Consider the following 14,635-nt stretch of genomic DNA (forward strand, 5'->3'; position numbering starts at 1 on the left):
GAGCGCTGACGTCGTCAATATGAAAATGAGCGCATGATATCATCTGTCGACTTTTATGGCTTTTGGAGCTTGTGCCAGCTGCTTTCATTGGAGAAGAGTTGGCAACACTGAACTTCACCAAGTCCGTCACTGTCAGCTCGATCTGGGCCATATTAATGCATTTACCATCGGCTGATTGACCGAAACATATTAAGTAATTAGAAAACGTCCTTTTGTTTTCTCGTGATTATGAGTTAATTATCTCGAGCTTGTTTTCTTGAGATAACAACATCGTTAACTTGTGATCTCAAGATAACAGTATTAAAAAAAAGATAATTGCAAGCACGGCCGTTCTCGTCTCAAATGGTTAAATCACCTGATGATAAGAATCGTTGTGTTTTTGTGAGCCATTTATATCTCCGTCATGTTTCTACATTAGTGCAGAACAGACAAACCAAACACTGTTAACTTTTCCTGCTTGGGCTGGAGTCGATAACGTTACTCGCTCCCGCCGCCGCTCTCTCTCTCTCTTGCTTCTCCACTCACTTCCCACGTAAACACACTCTAAGCACTGGCTCTGTAACGCTGCTCTTACAACAGCTGGCTCTAGAGAGGGCCATTCGTGTTTTCGTGTCGGCCACCGTAGTTCTCCAACACACTCGGCACACGGGAGAGGCTTCAGTTGGTTGCAATCTGCAACCTCACCGCCAGATCCTACACATCGCTCCTTTAGTCAAATCTAAAATGTTGCAGATTAATTTCCTGTTGATGAACTAATTATGTATTTAGTACTAATCAGTTGTAATTAGAAGTTCCAATAATCACTGAAGCTAGCTCATTTCAGGTGCAAGAAATTTGATGTAACCATAAAACGCATTATCCTTTTTTTTATTGTGATTTGGAGATAAAATTAAACAAATTCTTTGAGGGTAAATTTGTCACTTCAGAAACAAATCATCATGGCCGACAGTAAAGAAAAAATGGAATTAAATATAAAGTACCTCTGAGTGATCCAGCCTGGTTCATATCAACGCTGCTCCATCAGGAATACTGTACAACGTATTGTATCGGCCAAAATATACAAACCAGTAAAGAAATGTGTTTGTGTTTGTTGAAGGTGGTGGGAGAGTGGCACTTCAGTCTCATCCACTGTGACATCCTGCTCACCCTGGACGTCATGATGTGCACCGCCAGCATCCTCAACCTCTGCGCCATCAGCATCGACAGGTGGATTCTTCCTTTTACTTTACTCCTTAATTTGCTCTCTTTACTGGGCGTGTTTTTCTCTTGTCTTATAACACACACTCTCTACTTCTTTCTCTCTTTTATTACAAAAGAAGAAGTTAATTGATGATAAATAATTTCACAGGAACTTTTATCCAGAGCGAAGACCAAAATAACAAAGATGACAGTGAATCAATATGTAATTTCTCTCCCCTAACCTTGATCTTGATTGGTGCAGGTTGGGCTAAAAACAAAGAGCTGGTAACACACGTGTGCAATAAAAATCTTGTAAAATGCATCCATCATCCTGCTATCACGGACCAGTAGGACAGAAGCCCCTCATACTGTAGTCATCGGTTTGTCTTTCAGCAGGAGATGACAGGCTTCCACTGCGTCTTTCACAACGTCCTCTGCAGTCATTAGTTCTTCGTGGATCAAGGAGACGTGTGTTTGATGATTTGGCGTTCCACCTGATGCCCTCTTCATGGGTCTATGGGGAGGTGGCCAGACGCCCGGCGGGCAGGCCGTCAGCAGCTGCACCCTAATTAATCTGACAAAGTGACACATTGAGGCTGGACCAGATTAGACTCATGTAATTTGGCGCATTAAATAAGGATAGAGTCTAATTGCTTTGTCGGAGCTGTAGACGATAAAATATACACTGCAGTTAGAAAGCTGTCTTGGCTTCATGCCATAGCAGTTTAAATGAAAACAGTGACTACAAGGTTAAAGTGCTGACAACTTCAATGTGAGGGTGCTTAAATCAGATGAACGGTGTAAGAGTCGGAGCCTTTTATACACAGCCCTCCAATCGTGGATGATAGAAAGTAATCGGATGAATTATCACGAAGCCAAATAAAGTCATCACGTTTAGTTTAGTTTCTACTATATAATTATATTATAATATATAATTACTCTCCAGTATTTCTCAGTGATTGTGCTCTCATATGGCTTTGACAGAAACGTGAAGGAGCTGTGCGTACCTAACAAACAATCACTGATCCCCATTGCTGTAACTCCTGTTCCTTTTTTTTGATCTAAATGATTTAAAGGGACTGTTCGTAAGAATCAGAAATGTCTTGTTAACAGCGACATCTGTGGCCGTTAAGTCAACGAAAGTCAGCATCCTGTTGCTGGCGCTTGTGCTCGCTCTACATAGACATGAACGAGCATCGCTCAAAACAGTGAGGCAACACACGTCAGCTAAAACCACAATATCACTCTATAATTCAGCTGCTTGGCAGTAATGTTAGCTGACCAGACGAAGGTCTCTCCATGAATCAATGCTGATCCTAGTGTTGGCTTTTCCTGCCTCAGCCTCCCGACCGGTGTCCTGAGACACCAGAGTTTTGGTCGGAGATGATAACGTTTCTCTCTGCGGAGTCCCGTCACTTCACAAGACACGGGAAACCTCTGTTGGTCTGGAGGAGCTGCAGCATTAATTTCTGCATATGCACATTGCAAGATGCAGCCCAAACTGTGCTGTACACCCTCACAGAGCCACGAGCATGACTGTAGATGTAATATTGGGACTAAATTATGTTAAAATCATGCAGAAACCTCCGGGTCTGAAAAGTGAAGCCAATGCTGAAGTGCCTTAACTTGCATTCTTCCTAACAGCCAGCAGGGGGCGACTCCTCTGGTTGCAAAAAGAAGTCTGATTGTATAGAAGTCTATGAGAAAATGAGTCTACTTCTCACTTGATTTATTACCTCAGTAAACATTGTAAACATGAGTTTATGGTCTCAATGGCTAGTTCCAAGTCTTCTTCAATACAGCATGATGTTCATTTAGTAAATTATGGTCCCATTTAGAGTCAGATAGACCATAAAGCAGGGGATGCTTTAGGGCGCGGCTACCTTGTGATTGACAGGTCACTACCACGGCGTTGTCCGGTCTGGGAGTTGTCCATGTTTTTGTGTTACAACTTTAACCCTTTCACAGTGTGTTTTCAGTTCATTAAAGTTAATTGTAACATTTTAGGTCTCCTTCACAGCTCATGAGGTATAAAAACTGAAAAAGTGCTGCACCTCCAACATTCCTAGACATTTGACATTTGACTCCTGAAACAACAAAGACTTCCTCCTGGGAAGGGAACTGAATCTACTGAAAGTTGAGTTTCATCTGTAGAGTCTTTAGTAACTCTGTTTCGGTCCGTGACCTTCTGCTCGCAGTCGGGATTACAGCCGTTTTCTGAAGAAGACTGCACACACCTGCGCTCAAAGCAGACGGCTCTAATTGGTTTTGACATGCTGACAGATGTGTGTGTGTTTGTTTTGGGCTGTGAATCAGGCAGTTACAGCTTTTGTCTGTTTGAGGGGAGACTGGGAGTTTGTTTGTCTGTGTTCTTTATCAGGTGTCTGAGTTTACTTTAAAATATGTGTGAGCATGTCGATGGGATATTGAAGTCTGAAGAAGCATCAAACTCTGTATTGACAAATGTGCTCAAATGCAGGGACCAGGAGTGAGTGTGTGAGAGGCATGCTGATGGGTTTTCTGTGTGCTTTATGCATCTTTGTGTGTGTGTGTGTGTGTGTGTGGGTGTATCATTGCAGATACACAGCGGTGGCCATGCCGATGCTCTACAACACCAGATACAGCTCCAGGAGGAGGGTGGCGGTGATGATTGCTGTGGTGTGGTTCCTCTCTTTTGCCATCTCCTGCCCTTTGCTGTTTGGACTCAACAACACTGGTAACAGCTACGTCTGACTAGTTTAGGTGTTGTCAGCTCCACCCACGCTGTGCAGTCTTAGACTGTATTCGAAACCGCATACTATACTAGACTATACTACGCACTGATTTGGCCAAAATGTAGCATGTAGTATGCAGTATGCAAACAAAACAAAACCTGCCGGGGTCGCTACCTCGTCAGCCGGGCGGTCACTCTCACCGACCGCTATGAGCTGGCTGGAGCTCTCTCAAGAGACCGGTCTCGTAGACAAGACGCTTCTTTTTCCCTGTTGACGGATGGTTTGTTTAAATATCACAACACAAATGTCGTCACTGTTTTCGTGGACTTTATTTATCATGTTCTGCGTGTTCTCTTCAGCCCAGATGTCAAGCAAACATCAGACTTCTGCAGATCATCCTCTCCCACTCATGTTAACCTGTCGTTTACCTGTGTCCATCTCAAAATTCCAGCATAGACAGCCTGCGTTTTTTTCTCACTTGGAAAAGATCCTAGACCACCTCTCGCAAGCGGTTTCGAACCGGTTGTTTTGGTCTGCACCAGAGTGCGTTTACTACGTTCACAACCGCCCAAACGAACTCCACTGGGGGGTTGAACCGAGTTAGATTAAAGCGGACTAACTGTTTGCTTGTGAAAGCGCCCTAAAAAGTCCTTCAAAAGAAACAATCAATAACCTGTGATGACAAGTGGCTTCACTTTAAGGGGTCACAAGCCAAAAAGGTTGGGAACCGCTGAGAACTGTAACTTAAGATTTTAAAAGACAGTTCAAGAAAATGCTAGAACAAAGCTTAATTAGTCTGATCCTTAATCTCATTTTAAGGAACACCCAGCGACACATTACAAGACTGTATTCTGGGATCCTCCATTTCACTTCCATTAAAGAGGCTTGTTGCAGATCCAGCATCTACTGCAGAATCCACTGGAAGGAAAGCATCTTTGGTTCCAGCATGTATTTAACCTGGTTGCCTGCAGTATGGCCTATTCCACACCAATGCAGGTTAAGGCACAAAACGTCTCTTCTTTTAAATGATCTTAATTTGTAAATGGAAGACTGGCTCCTTCATAGCTAGTTTAGTCTGCAGCTGTTAAGGGATGTTTTCTTAATTTAGGAGTATTCTGCTAAGCGTCATCGTCCTCTGAGGTGTAATTTAACTCACTAAAAGAGCAGCGTACACACTTTCTTACACACACACAGCCTCTGCAATATCCTGATCCATCTGTCCCTGACTTTGATTGTGAATCTCTGATGCGATAGTAAACAAATCCCACGCATCTGCTCAGTCAACAGAAATTAACACCCACCGAGTCAGCAGACTTTAGACTTAAATATCCATTAGCACAGATAAACAGATATTCGATAATAATCCTGTATGTTCTTCTCGTCGAGGGAATGACAGGTGACGTCTGTCCTGCAAACAAGTGGGAACACGTAATCCTCGATTCGTTTGTCGTCTCACAAAAGGAGCAGGGGTGAAGACGCTCGGCTGCTAACCTCTGCCTTATTAATGAAGGCAGCTGAGAGGAGGGACTCGATGGGAATGTGCTCGCATTGAAAGCAAACCACTTGAGAATAAGTGGAAAACAAGAAGTTATGTGAGAGTCGAGAGCCTCAGTTTGTGTGTCCAAACATGGCAAGATACTGAATAATTTAAAGTGCGAAATATATTTCCCCCTCCTCAGTTACGGGCTGCTCAGTGTTTGTACTTCAGTGATCAAGTTGCATGGGCATGCAAATTTGTGTTTACTGAAACTCACATGAAAACAGCATTTGAGTTGTTGAGAAAATAATCTCATCACACGGTCCATTTAGTAGCTGTTCTGGATCATATCACATGGTCTTCATCAGAAGATGGAGTTTGCAATTGTAGATGTTCTTTCGGGAGGCTGAAGCAGGAAAAGCCAACACTAGGATCAGCATTGATTCATGGAGAGACCTTTGTCTGGTCAGCTAACATTACTGCCAAGCAGCTGAAATATAGAGTGATATTGTGGTTTTAGCTGACGTGTGTCGCCTCACTGTTTTGAGCGATGCTCGTTCATGTCTATCTAGAGCGAACGCGAGCAACAGGACGCTGACTTTCGTTGACTTAACAGCCACAGGTGTCGCTGTTAACAAGCAATTTCTGAATCTTACAAACAGTCCCTTTAACTAAGAAAGTAGGCTAAGTAAATAATAAATAGTCCGGTTGTCGCTTTCAGTCCAAAATGCTAAACTCAGCTAATCATCTTCTGGCTCAATATATAACAGACAGACATGAGAAATTGGCCTAACTGAAACAACAGTGAAATCATGTACTGTGATGGTCTCTGAAAGTTTCTGAACAATATATATATATAACAATATGAATTCTTTTGCACTTCCCTCTCTCTGTATTAGCCAGCCGGGAAGGCACCACATGCAGCTTTGCTGATCCGGCCTTCGTGGTGTACTCATCCGTGGCCTCCTTCTACGTTCCCTTCATTGTGACGTTGCTGGTGTATGCGCAGATCTGCGTGGTGCTGCGCAAGCGAGGCAGACGCACCGCCCCGCGGCGCAGACACGGCCTGCACGCACAAGGCGGCGGGGCTGAGGCGGGAGAAGGTCATCAACACAGGAAGGTAGAGTCACAGATTTGGACGTAGACTGAAAGTGTTTTGATGATTCTTAAGCCGTTCATTTTACAGACTGTTTGTCTGTGTTCTCCCTTTTCTCTTCCAGCAAATGTTGGCATTGATAGATGTTGACCCTCTGGCCTGCACCAACATTGATTGTACCACCATAAAAGTTGAGATGAAGTCCATAACTTCAATGTAAAAAAATATCAGTTCAAAAGTTTCCAAAATGTGCTTTTAATTGAGTGTTTGCTTCATCAATCATCCATATTTTAAAAACCCTCTGACACACTCCATCAAATATTCTGTATCAGCTTGTTCCAGCTCTTCGTTATAGGAGCTATAGGATGTTTACACTGAGTGAAATATGCAAACTCAAGACTCTGCACTATTCTTTCAACAAGAAATAGTCCAGATGTCTTTTTTTCCAACCCGTCCTCACTTCCAACTCGTCAAATACCGCCGTTTGGTCAGCGCCTTCGGCATCAGACACCAACGCACGGAGGCACCCTTCAGCAACATTATATGACGAACCGGGCTTTCAACTAACTCCAATGTAAATCCTCCCCCGGCATTAATCGACAGTCGGAGCTAGGGATGTAGTATTAATATCGTTAGTGTCCGTTCAGGGCGGGCGGGAGCGGTGGTGGATGTGTCAAACAAACACAGGACTTCCAACCAGGAGACAGCTGTTCATGTCCCGTGGGAAACTAAAAGTAACGTCGACTTATTTTTGTCACGTGAGTCGTTTAGTATCGTCAGCCCTGTGAGTCACTAGTCAGTGAATTTAACATCAATCACGACCGCTTCCTAAACCTAACTTTGTGAAAACGGAAGTTTATTTTGAAAGGACACGATGCACGTAACAAGCGTATATTGACACGCCGTCCCTGGTCCATCCAAAAGTAACGCAAAAGGGGTACCCCGTGCGTCGTGTCCAATGCCGAGGGGCGCTGACCAAACAGCGGTATTTGACGAGTTGGGAGTGAGAATGTCTTTTTTTCAACATCCAGTTGGAGATATTCTGTGTTTTTGGACACTGTGGGATCTCCTCTAGAATTTGAAATAAAGTGCAGTGGTTTTGAACAATGTTTGGAAGCACAAAATTAGCTTGTAATGACCAGGAAGAAAGATTAAAAGTCAGTCACCAACTCAATATTTCCAGTAGTTGAAACAAAAGGACAAAAGCAAATTACTTTTTTTTGTTGAGTTAAAAGCAAACTAACAACTTACTTAGGTCAGTAAGAACAGAAACAGTACTACACTGGGATATCTTGACCTGTCTTTGAACTGCTGTCCTCTTATACACACAGTGTATGTGCTCCGTGTACTCTAGCCCCTGATCAACACATGGGCATGTTCCTTATATTAGCTGATATAAGTTTATCACGGATGTATTGATATTCATTTGATTTTGGCTTAAATGTAACAAAAAAAAAAAAAAAATTTAGGGGACCTTCATCAAAAATGTTTGCGTTTATGCTTAAAGGAACAGTGTGTAACATTTAAGGGGATCTATTGGCAGAAATAGATCATTCAAACTGGACAGAAACAAAAGAAAACTCACCTAAACCGTCGTCGTTACTCTTTCCAACAATCACCAAGTGTGCTTTGATCGAACTCAACTGTAATTTCACCGAGTTTAATGTGAAAAAACGCCGAATCTACAGTTGTCCCTCCTCCTTCCACCCCCGCTCTCTCTCTGAAGGAAGAAGGCGGGGTCATGCGTCATCAACGCGTCATCAGTCACACTGCACATGTGTTATAGCCAGAGGTCTTAATGTTCTGCATGATCGGAATCCTTAAAAAGATTCCTGAATCCAGATCATGATCCGGATCGCCACCAAAATCTAATGGATTGTTCATTGTGCCACACTCCACCCCTCTAAAAAATGCATTCAAATCCAGCAAGTCCATGGAGTAATCCTGCTAACAGACAAACCAACAAACCAACAAACCAACAAACCAACGCTGGTGAAAACATAACCTCCTTCCTAGGCCTTCGGCCTTGGCGGAGGTAATAAGTGTATGTTTTCTTTAGTGTATAATCACCTGAAAATAAGAATCATTGTCTTTTTGTTACCTTAGAATGAGCCGTTTATATCTACATACGGAGCAGGTCCTCTCTTCATGGAGCCGGCTGCCATGTTTCTACAGTAGCCCAGAAAGGACAAACCACTGTGTTAGCTTTTCCTGCTTGGGCCGGAGTCGATAACGTTACTCGCTTCGGAGTTAACGTCGTCACTCCACTCAGCCGCCAGGAAACAAGACACGGGAAACCTCTGTTGGTCTGGAGGAGCCGCAGCTTTTATTTCTGTACAAATTGCAACTTCCACTGAACATTCACTGATATTCTCAAAGCTAAACTAACTCTGCCTTCTGCTCCGCTAGCTCACTTGTTCACTCACAACGTCATACACATTCACCGCCGCTCTCTCGCCCTCTTGCTTCACCACTCACTTCCCACATACACACACTCTCTACGCACTGACTCTGCTATTCTCCAAATGACCTACTCTACTCTTACAACAACTGGCTTTAGATTCACGTTTTCACGTTGGCCACCGTAGCTCTTCTACACGCTTGTCCCACGGGAGAGGCTCACCGCTAGATGTTACACACTGTTCCTTTTAAAAAAAATCGAGTACCGGTTGGGCTTTTCCCAAGGCTATATTTTTTATGCTGCTTCCTTCCCTTTCAGAATAAGTGTACACAACCAGAGGATGTGAAGTTGTGCACCCTGATCCTGCGGCCCACCACCGCTGGCCCACAGCGCAAGAAAGTGGTGAGTCTCTCAGCATCACATATGGCCTCTCTTTCCTGTCCGTCTCATGCAATCTGTTGCCTCTACAGTGATGCTCTGCCGGCTTCCTGTTGTCCCTTTCTCTGCCTTTGTTTCATCTTTACAATCAAGCGTCCACAACTTTGTTTGTCCCCCAACGCTTCCGTCCCTCACCACCCTCCTTCCTCCCTCTCTGTGTGTCAGACCCTGGTGAAGGAGGCGGTGGTTCACCCCCTCGAAGTGGAGCCGGGTCAGTTCCTGCCGCAGACCGAGCAGAGCCTGGCTCCTCCTCCTGCTGTCCCCCAAACCGCCTCCCACTCGGGACGAGCCAGGATCTCCCTGGCCATCTCAGTCGGACCCGCACCGGTTCATCCCTCCACAGTGACACGATCGGCCCTGATGCCTCGCCCCCCCACCCTCGAGGACGGCATGAGGGGCCGTGAGGGATGGAGGGAGCGTAGCGGAGGGAGAGATAAATGGGGGATCACCAAGGAGAGGGTGAGAGGGAGGCTGTCGCAGCAGAAGGAGCGGAAGGCGACACAGATGCTCGCTATTGTGCTTGGTGAGCGGAGGGTGGTACAGACAGGTCTTCTTTAGACCATGTACAGTACACATATGGTACTACGTGTGTGTGTGTGTGTGTGTGTGTGTGTGTGTGTGTGTGTGTGTGTGTGTGTGTGTGTGTGTCAAGGTTATTATAGTAAACTAAAACTGAAACTAAAAAAAGTGAACACTGAAAAATATTGTTAGTAAACTAAAATAAAAAGTGAGCGAGCCAGTGGGGCACGCTCACATGCACTAAAAGCACGTATGGCCGTATGTAAACAAAGCACGGAGTTCAAATTACAACACACAGAGGGAGTGACTTCATTCTCTGCTCAGGTAGACTTTACTGCTCTATATCTTTACATAGACAATAGTTATTTGCTGCTATATTTATGTTCTGGATATCGTATGGAGGAAGAGTGTTTTTCTTTCCTACCTATTTTAACTCTCTTTCTGTGACGTGTAGCTGTGCTCATTACGAGAGCATCTCGTTTTTGTCGGTGTCTTCTCGTAGCAGGAAACACAATAACGTTGGGCTGAAAGAGGACAGAAAATCTAGGTGAAAATCTGTTTAAAATTATCTTTAATTTTTCTGTAAAAATTTGTAACTGAAAACTTATTCTGTCAAATCATCCACGGCACCGATTTATACGGCCTCCATAATTTATGGCTTTTCACTTGGATTGTATTTTGTTTCCCGCCGACCTCATCTGTTTTGTGATTAATGTGACTTGGCGGCTGTAACGCTGGATTGATGAAGCTCTCTATTTATCTATTCATGTATTGTTTCAGCAGTTTTATGGTTCTGTGGGAAATACAAAAGCAGCAGTTGGCGGGGATGTTTCGTTAATTATATCCCTGCAGAATTTGCTAAAAACTGTAAATCTACTTCCTGTCCCTGTTTCCAAGGTGTGTTCATCATCTGCTGGCTGCCTTTCTTCCTGACCCACGTGCTGAAGGCCCACTGCAGGAGCTGCTGTATCACGCCGTCGCTGTACAGCGCCGTTACCTGGCTTGGATACCTCAACAGCGCCGTCAACCCTGTCATCTACACCACTTTCAACATCGAGTTTCGCAAAGCCTTCATCAAGATCCTGCACTGCTGAGAGCTGGGGAGAAGAGGAGCGTCAACTGTCAAGAGACAAAAAAAAGAGAAAGCCTGACGTTGACTTGGAATCAGAGGTGAGAGAGAAAGAAGTAGTTGTCAGTTTTGATGCACAGGAAAGTGGGGATGAGACAATAGATTGGCAACTGATGAGTTAAGTGGTACAAGCAAGACGAGAGGAATGTAAGTTAGCAGCTCAGAGAAGACTGACGAAAGGCAGAAAACAGACGGAACGAAAACACTAAAAGAGAGTTTGTGACAAGTAAAAGACAGCTACAAGAACACAAACAAGACTGGAGACGTTTATGGAAAAGAAGACGTGCGCTGTGTTGTGTGCATACAGTCTGAAAGGGGGAATATGTGAGAACTGATCTCTCTGCAGCATCCACACTGAAAGACTCCCTGAGGCGTGACTGTTTTCCCAATACTCAATATGCTGTTGTATTTTTCTTGTAATCTTTGAACAAACAGCATCTCGTTATTTGTCCGCGTACGCTCGTTTTTCTCAGAGGACTGGAAGAAAGTCGAGGCAAAGAGAAAGAATTTAACCTAAAAGTCCCGTACAAAAGGTTTTTTGTTTGTCTCATACCCAAGGCTCGATCAGTATTCACACATTTCTCAAAACCACTGAAGTTATATCAAGGCAGAATTATTAATTTGCTGATTGAGCGGCACATTTGAAATCAGCAGTCAGTGAAGAGAGCTTTCATCTGATTTAATGTGTACATATTTTGCTTTAAATAAATGTAAATTTTGGTGTTGTAAATAATTTACTGGTTTAAGAAGAGGGATTGCAAGTATCGTACAAACCATTGATAATAATAGTAATAAACATTTTCTTTCATTGCTTATTTAGTTAACTTTGCTATCTTTATTCATCCCAAAGGAGATTTTTTTTTCTACCCAAGATGCTCAGTGTACGTTGTATTTCTACTAATAAATAAATAAATAAGAAGAATAGGTTTAAATAAATAAACAAAGAACAAACGAGTGCAATGCATGATTGAAAGTACAACCAGTTCTAAAATACAAGCATCCTTAATTTATAGGATTGTAAAGTGAATCTTACTCACCCTCTGCAGTGGCACAGAGGTAGTAAAAAGCACGAAGAGCCCCAGTGACTGTAAAGTTACACAGGTGTTACACACACACACACACACACACACACACACACACACACACACACACACACCAGTTAGTATTCAGACAGGACTCCACGTAAACACACTGAGGATGAGCCTTGTTTTATTTAAGCCTCCATCCCGTATGTAGCGGCGGCGCTGCCTGAATTCACCCTCCATCTGAAACGCTCACATTTTAGCGACTGTCTCTTTAAGCCCGCTCCCCTCCCCCCCTGAAAAAGCCCAGTCTGCTCTGATTGGCACGCAATTTCTGATTCTTACATAGAATCCCTTTAAAGGAATATGGACGTATGTTTATTATTTATATACAATAAATGTGAAGCTGGAGCCAGGAGACGCTAGCTTAGCTTTGTTTATCTTATCTTAGTTTAGCTCATTTTAGTTTATCTTATCTTAGTTTATCTTATCTTAGTTTATCTTATCTTAGTTTATCTTATCTTAGTTTAGCTTATTTTAGTTTAGCTTAGCTTAGTTTATCTTATCTTAGTTTATCTTATCTTAATTTATCTTATTTTAGTTTAGCTCATTTTAGTTTATCTTATCTTAGTTTATCTTATCTTAGTTTATCTTATCTTAGTTTAGTTCATTTTAGTTTAGCTTATTTTAGTTTATCTTATCTTAGTTTATCTTAGCTTAGTTTAGCATAAAGACTTGAAACTGCTCACCTGGCTCTCTCTGAAGTTAACATCCGCCATTGCAGGAATATAAAGATATTTATAGGTACCAGTTATGAAAAGTTTCAAGCGAATCCTACAATTAATTATATATATACAAAATTATATATATATACAATTATTTATATAATTAATTGTCATCAGCCGAATCATACAGTTACAAAAGATTCAAGCATTCAAGTGCCAGAGAGTTTGAGTGTCACAGGAAAGGATATGAAGTTCAGTTTACTGTCTGTGACTGGCAGCTTCCTGACAGTAACTCTGCTGTCCTGTCAGTGAACGCCTCTGATGCGCCCGTCTGCACGGCTGCTGTGGTTGCTGCAGAGCTCTACATGTATGTGTCTGAGGAGATCAGATTGATGCGAGTTGCCAGTAAGCCTGATCGGAGTAAACAAGGATTCTGACACCAATATGGCAGCGAATAGGGCCTGCACTCTTTATTTATTCATTCTTTCAATCATTCATTCACTCAGTGAGTCAGTCAGTCAGTCAGTCAGTCAGTGTCATGTGCAGTTGGGGAGGGTGCAACTCCATGCTCACGTTATAAACAACAAGCAAGCTGCAGCATAGGAATGTTTGACTGGTTACATTATAGACTATTTATGTGATGCAGCCAATAGTAAATAACAGAAAATAGCACAACAGCAGCTCAGGAGGGTAAACAATGTTGTGACTGCAAGAAAGTTGAAGACATTTTACACAGTTTAATAAAACCATAACATCTAAAAAAAAACAGAAAGTGATGACATTGCTCAAGAGAAGAGCACTTTGTACATACGGTACTGTACTTTTCCAGTTGGTGAAATGTTTGTTTGCTGTTATTGTTTTATTTTTACGTTTGCGGCACGGCTCTGTGGATGGCGATAGCGGTCGATAGAGTGCTGCAGGGATGACGTATTTTTGTTGGCCAACCAGGAAGTTAGCATCGCCCGGGTTCCCTCGACAAAAACCCAACAGGAGTTTTCCACTGGCTTTTGGATTATTGCAGAAAATAAGCTCTGTGGCAAACACACGTTTATGATACTTACATGTATTGTTTCGTAAGATAATCTCCACAAATATACACCACTTCTAAGATTTTTGAAGTGTAAATCAGGGCTGTCAAAGTTAAAGGGACTGTTTGTAACTTTTTACACGTGTAAATCAATCTGGGTTTCCTGCAGCACTCGCAGCATCAGTCGGTCCACCTCTTTGTTCCAGACTGAAATATCTCAATGTGCTATTGCCCTGAAACTTTGTACAGACATTTGTGTTCCCCAGAGGATGAATCTTGCTGACTTTGGTGATCCTCATCCTTTAGCATGTAGCTTTCTCTCTGTGTGTTTTGTGAAATGTAACTATTTCTTTTTTTTTCAGTTCCATTTTTGTTTATCTTTTTTTGAAAAATGTTTACCACGCTGCGGACGCAGTGAAACACTTTCCCCGCAGGTGATGCAGTGATGTCTCCTCCACCATGTTTGATCTTTGGAGTGAACCCAGCAGTGTAACCTAGAAGATGCTGAGTAACGACACCACCGGGGCTCCTTGTTGCGGCCAGCACCTCGCACTGTCTGAGGCAGTAACGTGATAGGACAAACAAAATACCCTTGAGATGACTCAACACACACACACACACACACACACACACACACACACACACACACACACACACACACACACACAGACTCTTACACATAATTACGCCTCTTCAGATTCATAATAGGAGTATGATTATTGGACACATATCTTTCAACTATGAGAAATTCAACTCCTTGACTCTGTGAATGTGTGTCTGTCCGTGCTGCCATTATGTTCCTTGTGAGTGGGAGCAGCTCATTGGTGTGGTGTACATTACCCTCTGTTGTTAAACTCTGACCCGAGCTCACAATTATCCCCATACATATTTCATAGACGCCCGACGAC

At 43.0% G+C, this 14,635-nt stretch overlaps 1 protein-coding gene across 3 annotated transcripts in view; it reads left to right on the forward strand.

Moving 5' to 3' along the window:
* The window catches only part of drd2l (dopamine receptor D2 like), a 39,939-nt gene extending 27,943 nt beyond the window's left edge, over nucleotides 1-11,996 (forward strand). For 2 of the 3 annotated variants that reach the window (XM_074652616.1, XM_074652617.1), the window contains 7 exons: nucleotides 1,097-1,206; nucleotides 3,759-3,895; nucleotides 6,270-6,490; nucleotides 6,591-6,656; nucleotides 9,186-9,269; nucleotides 9,471-9,828; nucleotides 10,722-11,996. In XM_074652616.1, coding sequence (XP_074508717.1) covers nucleotides 1,097-1,206; nucleotides 3,759-3,895; nucleotides 6,270-6,490; nucleotides 6,591-6,656; nucleotides 9,186-9,269; nucleotides 9,471-9,828; nucleotides 10,722-10,918 — 1,173 coding nt within the window. In that variant the 3' untranslated portion in view covers nucleotides 10,919-11,996. The remainder of the gene's footprint in view (nucleotides 1-1,096; nucleotides 1,207-3,758; nucleotides 3,896-6,269; nucleotides 6,491-6,590; nucleotides 6,657-9,185; nucleotides 9,270-9,470; nucleotides 9,829-10,721) is intronic. The other variant, XM_074652618.1, reaches the window with a different exon arrangement.
* The last annotated feature ends 2,639 nt before the right edge of the window (nucleotides 11,997-14,635 follow it).

The sequence above is a fragment of the Sebastes fasciatus genome, chromosome 12 (genome assembly GCF_043250625.1).
Source record: "Sebastes fasciatus isolate fSebFas1 chromosome 12, fSebFas1.pri, whole genome shotgun sequence".
NCBI lineage: Eukaryota > Metazoa > Chordata > Actinopteri > Perciformes > Sebastidae > Sebastes > Sebastes fasciatus.